Here is a 12,006-nt window from a genome sequence, read left to right on the forward strand (position 1 = left end):
AGCCCAATTGTGACTTAATGTTCACAAATACAAGCCCACTTACATTTTCGTGCGGGTTTCCCTGATATCTTAGCTTAAAGGGGGCTGAGTCTATCCACGCGTTGGGCAATGATTCATTTTGATGGCCTGTTTAAACAGGCTGGCTCTCCTGCAGCGGCTCGCTGGAGTTGCATGTCTGTGCAAGCTGCTCACTTCCCGTGTGGGGATCAAATTCAAACCAGACCGCTAGGATAATTTATTAGATGTGCCCTTCCAGCGTATATGTATCATTTTCATGATTTTAGTATCATTATTTTCCAGAATTATTTTCTTAAGCCGTCAAGTGAAATATTGGGATTCGATATGATGATTATGAATAGCTTTGCTCTATTGCTTTGCACTTACGTTGACTTATGGGAATCGTTTAATAGCCCACTTTGGTTCAATATCGGGATGCAACTTTGTGCGTGAAATCAACAACCACCAGTTGCATCGATCGATTTTATAACACGCAGCTCATCTGTGGCAAAAAAAAAAAAAAATCAACACAGTATATATGCTCTCTTTTGTGTGTTCAAAACAGATGTAGACTCGGGGGAAAAAAACAGAGTGGTGGGCGAGCCAGCCCTGCAGTATTGGTGTCCATAACCAAATCATTCCGAGACAACGCGTCTTTTCTGTGCACACATGTGCTCACACAAAGAGCACAGAGAGCTGCGTGGCCTGCTGGTGGCTGGCTCCTCTGACATGCACCATTCTCCGCGCCCACGCATGCTCTTTGCTGCAGATGGGATGTCAGAGGCGAGGTGGGAGGGGGAAGGGAATTAGAGTAGGCTATTGACTGCTAGCTTTGCTTACAAGTTTACGTCATGCATTTAGGAAAATGGATCAACATATATGTGCGTAGAAGCATAAATATTGCATCTTACTCCATTGTGCTATAATGTTACTATAGACGTGCTAGTTTGTGTAGCTGCATCAAATTGTTACACAATTGTGATATGCATGGCTTTATATGTTAGTTTTTTTGTTGTTGGATGTTGCAATCTTCACTGAAATCTTGTTTTCATTTTAGGTGTAATGCTACATTTGACCACTGAAGGCGCTCATTCATCCCAATGGATCCCCCTCATTCACGCCTCCCCCCCTCCCCTCCCTTTTTTTTCCTCTCAGTCAAGCGGTTGCCCTCCGGTCTGCTCCCACTCCCACTCACTCCCACGCTCTCTTCCCAGCACACAATCTTCACAAGCATTAATTTATATCCCCAGCAGCTTCATTTGATGAACTTTTGAACAGGGTAATCAAGCCACAGGCTATGCGCGAACACCACCGCTGGCCACGCATTATCACTCTTTCATCACGGCATAATGAATACATACACCGTGTAAGTTAAGTCAGAGTTGACCCTGAGAGGAAACTGAATTAATAGCACATTCTATTAGTGAATCTCAACCTTCCAGCAAGTCTGAGATGCAGATAAATGTGACCCTAATGAGAAAACAAAGTCATGAGAGCAACGCCATTATCCTCCGCTGGCTTCTTTTGGGTGTCAATGGAGTGAAACATTTGCCCTCTCTGCCCCGCTGTGACAATATTTGCTGAGTAAATCCCTCGCAGTGTTAAAGCGTGAAACATTTGGCATCAGAATGGGCCACTGATAGCCTCTGGCAGTGACACACATTGACACATTCATCCATCCAGAAAAAAATAGTTCCTCCCTTAGAATGACACGATTTAATGACATCACGCACGATTGCCTCCCCTAAAAAAAAAAAAAAATGGCTTGTAGCCTACCTGGGGTCAGAGTTCACACCTTTGGAGCATCTCCGAGCGTCCCGTGCATGCAACCCCGTCCGTCGTCCGCCACCGTCTGCCACCCAGCTTCATTGTTTGCTCGGCCAATGCGTGAGTGCATGACGCGTCACCTTGATCGACGAGCGGCTGGAATTTAAATAGCCACTCAAACAGCAATCTGTCAGCGGCTGAGAGGATAAGCTCAAGTGTCTCACTGGCTGACCCGGACCCATGTGACCACACCCGTTCATTGATGTCGGTCAGTGCCCCCCCCCCCCCCCCACCCCGTTTAACCCCCTCCCCGCCCTCCTCTTGATATCAGCGTATAGGTAAATGTTGGCACGGTCACTCGGGGTAAGAGAGAAGAGATCAGAGGTGCTCCAGGGGCTCCGTAGCTCAAACATGCTACAATGAGCACTTTCTTAGATTATTCGGTCATGAGCAGTGAGGGTGGGTCGTGTTCCGTGCGAGCTTTCCACCCGGATCACGGGATTACAACTTTCCAGTCGTGCGCCGTGACGGTGAACAACTGCGGCGCGGATGAGCGCTTCATGGCGAGCAGGGCTTCCCCGGACGACACCCCTCACCACCAGCAGCACCAGCAGCACCAGCAGCCGGGCTCCTACCAGTCCCCCGCGGGGAATCTGGGGCTCGCTTACGGCGCGCACCCGACCTGCAGCCCGGGCTACGGCGCGCAAAGTTTCTGCGCGTCCTACAACCATTACGCGCTCAGCCAGGAAGTAGACTCCACCGCGGGGTTCCCACAGTGCGGCCCGCTCGTGTACTCGGGTAACCTTTCCACCTCAGTGGTGGCGCAGCATCGCCAGAATTACAGTGCAGCCCCTATGGGTCAACTGCAGTATGCCCACCCGGCCTACGGAGCCGGGCACGAGCAAGCCACCCCCTTTCCCGGGTGCTCGAACCCTCTGTCGCCTCTGCATGCGGCTCACCTGGAGGGATGCTGCTCACCTCTGTCGGAGGGAGCCTCCAATGCACAGACCTTCGATTGGATGAAAGTCAAGAGGAATCCTCCTAAAACAGGTGGGTCTCTTATCTCACCAAGCATTATTATGCTGCTCGTAGGTTTACTTATTGAACAAACATAAATATATGCACGTCAGATATACCGCATTTGCAGGGAACATTATTTTTATAGTGTGTAGAATGACACACAAGTACAAACATGATTAAATGTATGCACTAAACGTGGTTTATAGATATCTGCTGTGTTTTTTTTGGGGGTTTTTTTGCAGTTTCATGTCATTGTGCAAGTGTTAGGTCCTGTGCGGCATGCTTGAGACTCAGTGCAATGTCATGTGATTATTAAAATCAAACCGTTTAGTCATCCTATGAAGGGTGAAATTCTTATTGTAGGTGCCGTAGAGTAAGATAGAAAACATAAATAACAAGTCATGTTATAATGTTCTGTTCAATGTCTTCCCTCAAAAATTCCCACTTTTTTCCACCTTTAGGGAGGTCAGGTGAGTACGGCTACGGTAGTCAGCCCAACACGGTGCGGACCAACTTCACCACCAAACAGCTGACCGAGTTGGAGAAGGAATTCCACTTTAACAAGTATCTGACCCGAGCGCGGCGCGTGGAGATCGCCGCTACGCTGCAGCTGAATGAGACTCAAGTAAAAATCTGGTTCCAGAACCGCAGGATGAAGCAGAAGAAACGAGAGAAAGAAGGGCTGCTCCCGGTCAAGGCCGTGACCTCTGACCCCGGCGAGCGCCTCCAGGAGAAACTGGACGACGCCGTGTCGGAAAAGTCGGTTTCGGCCCCTTCGACCCCTTCCCCTCCTTCCTCCACGGTGTCCTCCACTGGGGCAGACCCTTACTGTTCCAATTAAAAGCCACTTGCCTCATCCCCAAAGCTAATAGCCAAACTCCTGCATTACCAAAAGTTCATTTTGGAGGAACTCGTGCACTTTTTGGACATGTAGGCAAAAATGGACGGGCTCTAATTGTCTTTTCTATTGTGTATTGTAAATCTGAAAATGTGCAGAATTAACTTCTTTGGAGTGTACCTCAAATGTGCCAAAGTCACAACAATCATCATAATCCACATCATTACGCACATTGTTTGAAAGTCTTGTGTGAGAGTTGCATGTTGCGTTCATGGGTTATCGGGATGCTGAGTTTTATCAGTTTACTAAGGCACGCGTTGCGGGCTTCTATTTGTTTGTATATTTAACCAAGCACAAACGTTTACGGGTCAAACATGGGATTATTAAAGTGAGGTTATACCTCTTAAAAGTTTCACGTGGTGTTAATTTTTTCCCTTGCACGATGACGTCATAATTGTCATTTAAACCAGGAAGTACGCACTTGAATGCATGCAGCCGTGCGCGCTCCCGTGATATTATTTTGCTGTCATTTGCAATGACAACCTTATTGAAGCAAGGGTAGAGGGAGGGCTGACAAAAAAAAAAGAAAAAAAAAAAGAGTATTGATCCAAACATGGAGGTTAGGATATCGACAAGGATGCAGCCCCACTGGCCCTGTCAGCGTTTGCGCCTCAGCGTCCAAACTTGCGTGGCAGTGTCATCATCCACGCCAAGAGGGACAAGTGGGACGGTGAAAAGTTGCAGAGGTGCTTATGTCATCTTATTTAAAACAAATTTTATGTGCGAAAAGTCAGATTTCCTCTAATACTGCTGTCTTTCTTGTTTTTAGACCCTGCGTCTTTTCTCTGCCCCCCCCTCTCACGCTTTTTTTTTTTTCCTAATTGTTTTAATTCCTGGCGTGCAGCATGCGAGTCCATCCTCCCATAAAAGGGCAAAAAAACGCCCAAAGAAGCATGATAAATGAGCGTAGTTCACCTGAACCTGGATCCACCTGCAGGATTGGCTCTCTTGGAGCTGTGGAGACCTGCTGGGGACGGGACGCAGCAAAAACACGCAACATTGTAAGTTCTGCTGCCTTTTGTTGTTTTATACGAAACATTTTCCCGATATATTGAACGCGGTGACCTCCGCTTGCTGGAAATTATTTGTGTGCTAATTGTTTTCACGTGCATATTATTGTTTGTGCGTGGATTTTTTTTTATGATCTTATTTAATTCGAATGACGGTCTGGACGAATTTTTCATAAATAATTGACATTAAATAAGGTTTTTTTTAGAACGGTAAGACTGCCGTGTACGCGATTTCGAATATGATAATATTACGTGTGTTTGTTTCATATTTACGATTCGTATTCGTATAAAAATATTTTTTTAAGAATGAATTTGGTCATGTGATATTTTATTTTCTATCATTTTAAAGCACGCTTCCACGTGTTAGGACTAATATAGTATTTTACCTCGTTTTCTTCACTTTTTAAATCAAAATGCATTTGGAAATATGTATTTATTTATTCAACATATTATTGTCATTATTAAGATTGTTTTATCATTATATAGTAACTCAAATTGACTATATTTAGCTCGCAGCATTGTTTATTTTGTACATATTAGTTCTCTCTTTGCAAACATTCCGCATTTGGTTCGTTGAAACTTGGCAATTAAATTGTTCTGATTTTAGCATTATTTAAAAAAAAATCTAACTAATGTACAGTATCTATATTTTTGTTTTACAAATACATACATGCGGTAATTAAAATAGCATTGCACCCGTGTTGAAAAAAAGTTCAAATAATAACTTTGTCATCAGAAACTACTTTTAAGTTTAGGCCTGGCTGAGTTCTCTCCGGGGCCCGTGGAGACAAGTGAGGGAATTGGAATAGCAGCTGACCCCCCAAAAGAAAGCCTCGGGTCATCCCACGGTCACACTCTGAGTTTGTTGTCACAGCCCGCGCACGCACAACACACACACACACACACACACACACACACACACACTCAGGCCCAAACAACAGACCACACTGGTCAAACAAGCACCTGAATAACAAGTCACAGTCCACCTCCGAGGACCTGTTTGACCAAAACACCACAGCAGACTTGATACGAGCTGTCCAACAGAAATTTTTTTTTACGTGCACTTCCACAAAATGAGTGATGCCGCCGATGGTTCCCATTAGGCTCCACCAATAAACACGTACATGATGACAGATGAACCATTAAAGCCTTGGTGGAGGACTGATTAGAGATTGACTTGTCCTGTTTTTGATGGAAATGTCGGCAATGATGTGGTTTAAACTCCATATTTGGTGATATAGCCATCAAAGCAGGAAATATTTTTTTTTAATTAGATTTCAGCGTGGTGGAGATTAAGATTTATTTTTGAATATTAAATGCACCCCAAATTTTAAAATGTTGAATTGTTCATTTGACTCAAATTAAAAATAAAATTATAGTTTGTTATATAATTATTTATACGTTTTACAGAGATAGTAGCATTCTTTGAAAACGGTATATTGATTTCACGTTTTCACTGGTCATTTAATTAGGTACACTTGCCCGAAAAAGCCTTTTACAGAAATAAAGGCCAGTCAGAGCATTGAAGACAAAAATGCAAACTTTATTAAATTATTATCTCGCTGACATTGTCCATCCCATTAGACGGGCTTAAAAAGTGATATTAGTAATATTATATATTACAATATATTACTGCACCCTCAGTTGGAATAAATAATCGATACACTGATGGCAAATATCAATATTTTAAAACACGCTAAAGCAATGGGCAGTACTTAATTTCTCCCGTTCTGTTTGTGGGGGCGCTAAATGCACAAATGGATTTAAAGTAGACGGATGCATGTTTGGTTTTTTTCTTCTGCAAGTTTTGGCGTTCAGTAAATACATATTTAGACGTTTCCCTTTTGATGGGTATTTGTTTTTCTTTTTCTGTCACATTTGTCATGATATATTGTAAATAGAAATTCTGACAATATATTGATATCATTGATCTCAAATTCTGACAATACATTGATATCATTGATATCACATTCTGACAATATATTGATATCATAGTGATATTGTGCGCCCCATATAGTCACAATATGAAATCATGAGTTATCTATAGAGCGAATCTAAAATATTTTTGTTCATTTTCAGTATCAAGGGCAATTGACTCAACGCACCAGCAGCTCAGAATAAATAATAAAGCACACACTGTTTGTTTTCTTAGTCATCTGGGTCATGGTAATTTGCTAAATTTGAATTAAGGCAAGTGTCATTAGACTTATGCTATACAAATAATAATTGCCCATTATTAAACAGATAGATATAAAGATGTATATAATTATAGATATATATTTGGTATTCTCAAAATTGCATCATGAAGACTATAATGTGTCCAGCTGTGGCTTGAACTTGCCAAATTGTGAGTGCCCATGTATTATTTAACAAGGACATGATGATTTCCATTCATCAACAATTTATATTCAGAAACAACCCAAATCATTTTCTCTCATGGCGACCAAGTCATCGTCCATCTGTGGTCACCTAAATTACTTTTGCTCACGCTAGCAATTCTTAACACGCAACAGAAAGTTAGTCAGGTAGCAGTAGCAGACAGAAAAAATAAAAAAAGACCAGACAGAAGTCAGTCATCAGGGTTGTCGAGGTATTGGCACATGTGCGCTCATTGACCACTCCCCTGTTGTGATTGGCAGCCAAAATGAATTCCTCCATCGACAGACGTGCGTCTCAGTATGCCGATAAAGGCGGCCAGCCTATAGAGCCATTGACAGTATGATGGAGGGAGAGACGGGGAGAAGGTGATGACGAAGATGACATCATGTGACCACTGGCTTGCTTGCTTGCCCCTGCTGGACACCTCATTAGGTACACCTCTGCTATCTAATGTGTATGGTTTTTTTTGTTTTTTTTTTAGATTCTTAAGCAACAGCGGCAAAGCATGAGAGATGGAAACTAGCAGAGGTTAGGTGTTAAAGGATGACTGGCCGGTCCACAACTCACCTTGTAGATCATCCCGCGCTTCTGGCCGAGTTGGAATCTTCTCCACCGAGCGGTCCTGCTCGGCCCGACGCGACCACACAAAGACATGTGAAGAGAGAGGGGGCTTCATTATCAGGTTTGAGGCCCAGAGAGGCGAGAGGATGGCGAGAAGGGCTGTGGCCTCCAGCTCCATCCATCACACACGTCCTGACCTTGGCTTGACCCAAGCGTGGCAGCCAATGAGGCGCCTTCTTTCCCCTTCCAAACACTCGCACACACTTATCTAGCCGCGCATTGACATCGAAGGGATCGGGTGACACCGAGCGGAGGCGGCATGCTCTTTGTCGGCCGACGCTCTTTCGTTCCTTTGTTTTTTTACGTGACTAATGTGAGTAACAACACCTGACAAACAGGCTGTTCATCCTGTCTCCTCTCTCAGGCTCGTGCCCCCCTCTCTTTGTCACTCACAATAGAAAACAGTAGCAAGGTCCTCCATCTATCTCCATAGATTCCTATTGTGAGGAGACGACGTGTCATTTCGCCAACGAGAAGGAGAGCCCATTCAAGCAAAAAAAGTAGACTTGGACAGAGAACATAATGCTGAGAAATGAAGCACATGCTTTCTAAGGGCCACTAGGGGCCACTTTAACAGATACAAAAAGACCCCCCCACACACACAAACCAGGGACGTGCGGTCAGAGGAGGCAGGGGAGGTGTATGAAAAGGTGAAAAACAAATTCAATTGTTTTTATTGTGAAGTCATTTTCCTTTTAATTTCAATAGTTTGCCGTTCACAAACGAGTTAATGGGTCAACTGCCTTCCCGCGCATCAACGGATCAGTCAGTGAACATGTTGCATCTCCTGGCGTGAACTATGTAAGCCAGAATGTAGATATATGATTTGCCAAGGAAAGAAAGAACCATTCACTGAAACACCACTTCTTTTATGCACCTTTTCTCCAAGCTAATGGCTAACTTGATTGCATGAAGGGATGGACCGTTATGCAACAACGGGGAGATTATGCTTCTCTTTGGGTAATCTTGATTTTATAACACTTATAGTAGTTTATAAATAACGTGTATGTATCCAATATATCTACTGCAATTTCACATTAGATTGCTGGTTTGAAATGTACTTTTAATATTATTATTTTTAATAAACATTTGTTAAAACTTGTCTGGTGTTTTATTCCTTGTTTTTATATTCGCCAATTAAAACAAAAATTTGACATTTGGTTAACTGTTTTATATGACAATATGTGTTTCACGTAGTTATAGGAATTGGTGTCCCCCCCCAAATGACAAATGTCGGCATAAATGATTTTTTTCCGACCTTTTATTCAAACACAAACACATTCGTTATAATAACACCATCAATTACAATCCAACAAATACAAAATGGCGGTGTACCTGATAGACTGTCCGAGTGACGTCACAGATGAAACAGCCAATCAGAAAGTGGGGGTGAGGGCCGGTGTGGCACTTTTCACGTTCAGTTAGGTTTTGACCATGATTTTTCCCTAATAAAGTGGCCTGTGATTAGGTACACCTGAAAATGGTGGTGTACCTAATGGAGTGTCCGAGTGACGTCACAGATGAAACAGCCAATCAGAAAGTGGGGGTGAGGGCGGGTGTGGCACTTTTCACTTTCACTTAAACGTTTTCCCTAATGAAGTGATTAGGTACACCTGTGTCCATGTGACGTCACACATCAACCAGCCAATCAGAAAGTGGGGGTGAGGGCGGGTGTGGCACTTTTCACGTTCAGTTAAGTTTTGACCATGATTTTTCCCTAATAAAGTGACCTGTGATTAGGTACACCTGAAAATGGCGGTGTACCTAATGGAATGTCTGAGTGACGTCACAGATTAAACAGCCAATCAGAAAGTGGGGGTGAGGGCGGGTGTGGCACTTTTCACTTTCCTTTAAACTTTCACCAAGATTTTTCCCTAATAAATTGGCCTGTGATTAGGTACACCTTAAAATGCCGGTGTACCTAATAGAGTGTCTGAATGACGTCACAGATCAACCAGCCAATCAGAAAGTGGGGGTGAGGGCGGGTGTGGCACTTTTCACGTTCAGTTAAGTTTTGACCATGATTTTTCCCTAATAAAGTGGCCTGTGATTAGGTACACCTGAAAATGGCGGTGTACCTAATGGAGTGTCCAAGTGACGTCACAGATGAAACAGCCAATCAGAAAGTGGGGGTGAGGGCGGGTGTGGCACTTTTCACTTTCACTTAAACTTTTTCCCTAATGAAGTGATTAAGTACACCTGTGTCCATGTGACGTCACAGATCAACCAGCCAATCAGAAAGTGGGGGTGAGGGCGGGTGTGGCACTTTTCACTTTCACTTAAGTTTTGACCATGATTTTTCCCTAATAAAGTGGCCTGTGATTAGGTACACCTGAAAATGGCGATGTACCTAATGGAGTGTCCGAGTGACGTCACAGATCAAACAGCCAATCAGAAAGTGGGGGTGAGGGCGGGTGTGGCACTTTTCACGTTCAGTTAAGTTTTGACCATGATTTTTCTCTAATAAAGTGGCCTGTGATTAGGTACACCTGAAATTGGCGGTGTACCTAATAGAGTGTCCTAATGACGTCACAGATCAAACAGCCAATCAGAAAGTGGGGGTGAGGGCGGGTGTGGCACTTTTCACTTTCACTTAAATTTTTTCCCTAATGAAGCGATTAGGTACACCTGTGTCCATGTGACGTCACAGATCAACCAGCCAATCAGTAAGTGGGGGTGAGGGCGGGTGTGGCACTTTTCACGTTCAGTTAAGTTTTGACCATGATTTGACCACTTTTCCCTAATAAAGTGGCCTGTGATTAGGTACACCTGAAAATGGCGGTGTACCTAATAGAGTGTCCTAATGACGTCACACCTGAACTCGCATTTTCAGGAGTACCTAAACACAGGCCACTTTATTAGGGAAAAATCATGGTCAAACGTCAGCGCTTCCCCAGTCATTTCCTCATTGCACGTCACTGCCCCCCACATAATTTCAGGAGAATAGCCTCATCTCCATCCTTGGTGGATCTGCTTACTCAGCATTTCTTTTACTATACACTTTTAACATTTCACCTACTAAATAAATGAGTCACTTCCAATGTTTTGGACACACCCATCACCTCCTTGGCAGCTCTTGTGTCATTCAAGCGGGGCCTCGGAGTTTAACCAATGCAAACAAACGGGTGGGATTGTTGTTGCTATGACAACCTCCCAAACAACCTCGCATCAAAGTTTCCATTTTGTTAGCGCGAGATTGTAAAAGGATTTGAAGGCTCAAGTTGTTGATCTGCTGTTGATGTGCCCTTGAGCAAGACTTTGACATCTCTCCTTGCATGGAAAGCAAAGTAGAACTAGTAATTATAATTTTTAAAAAACAATTGATCAGAAATAGGTCGTGCTTTCACGCATTGATGATTTATCATAACGCGTGATCAAATATGGTGAAATCTTTGTCCGGTTGGTTGGTTTTGCTTGTGGTTATTTTGCAAAGCTGTTAAACACACACAGCTGAACCGTGGCCTCTAAGTCTAAACTGCAGCGCCAGCAGCACTCTTGTCAATAACACTCTGCAGTCTGAGCCAAGACTTTGATATGGAGGACCTGAGGCTTTGTTCTTCTGACGGCTGAAGTAGCGCGTGTTGCCACATCGCCTCTAGGTCGTAATTGTTAACATATCACGGAAAAAAACTGCTACAGTGACTTTCTCCACAGACAAGGCCCAAGGCCGAAAAGATAAAATATCTTCATGTTAGACAGTGTTTGGATCATGGCGTGATGTTTTAGCTTACCTGAGCCACCTGTCTGCTCCACGCACAGAAAGAATAATGGCGCTCACGTGCTAGCTGGAAACACAACCCGGGATGAGATAAAGGCAGCAATTTGTGCGCTCACCAGCATGATGATCATTATTTAAGAGGTGTCAAACGATTTGATTGACACTGACAGTGAGAATTAATTTTCCATTGTTGATTATCTTTGGCGTAATCAGAGCTGTTTCTAATATTTGGACTCAGTTGCCAATCAGAAAGTCGGTGTGTATTCTAAAGCAGATTGTGTTGAGATTGAAAGAGATGTTTTAGTGACAGGTGAGAAGTGTCAACGGTGTAATTCTAAGCCTGTCGGTAAACGCCCCGAAGCGCATCGCGCTGTGGGAAGCGTCTTGAAACTATGCGCTGATAGACTGACTGGCCCTGTCCCCTTTAGGCAAAGGACCGGTCGAGATTTGCATCTCACACGAGCGATGGGCGTAAATCCAGACAAATTGATGTGAAGTGGAGCCTTTCAAACGCTTCGTCTGTGTCAACCATCACTTCCTTATTTTGCAAGTTAGCCAATCTCCTTTATTTACACATTGAGAGATGCTGACTACAC

At 43.6% G+C, this 12,006-nt stretch overlaps 1 protein-coding gene and 1 long non-coding RNA gene across 2 annotated transcripts; both read left to right on the top strand.

Moving 5' to 3' along the window:
- Window positions 1-2,183: 2,183 nt before the first annotated feature.
- hoxa1a (homeobox A1a) lies at window positions 2,184-3,760 on the top strand. The gene is made up of 2 exons (XM_085900408.1): window positions 2,184-2,814; window positions 3,246-3,760. Exons 1-2 carry the CDS (start codon window positions 2,184-2,186, stop codon window positions 3,623-3,625), a joined length of 1,011 nt encoding a protein of 336 aa, XP_085756534.1. The 3' UTR covers window positions 3,626-3,760.
- Window positions 3,761-4,142: 382 nt separating this feature from the next.
- On the top strand, window positions 4,143-8,794 carry LOC147040803 (uncharacterized). Its single transcript, XR_015062963.1, has 4 exons — window positions 4,143-4,368; window positions 4,452-4,683; window positions 7,332-7,436; window positions 7,553-8,794. It is a non-coding gene; the product is annotated as an uncharacterized LOC147040803 (long non-coding RNA).
- The last annotated feature ends 3,212 nt before the right edge of the window (window positions 8,795-12,006 follow it).

This window comes from Syngnathus leptorhynchus, chromosome 20 (assembly GCF_054491065.1).
Source record: "Syngnathus leptorhynchus isolate UIUO chromosome 20, UIUO_Slep, whole genome shotgun sequence".
Classification (NCBI taxonomy): domain Eukaryota; kingdom Metazoa; phylum Chordata; class Actinopteri; order Syngnathiformes; family Syngnathidae; genus Syngnathus; species Syngnathus leptorhynchus.

Excerpts from the sequence above, each read along its gene's own strand:
- hoxa1a (XM_085900408.1), top strand. The coding sequence starts at position 2,184 with ATGAGCACTTTCTTAGATTATTCGGTCATGAGCAGTGAGGGTGGGTCG. Across the intron at positions 2,815-3,245 it reads GAGGAATCCTCCTAAAACAG|GGAGGTCAGGTGAGTACGGC; the intron begins GTGGGTCTCTTA and ends TTCCACCTTTAG.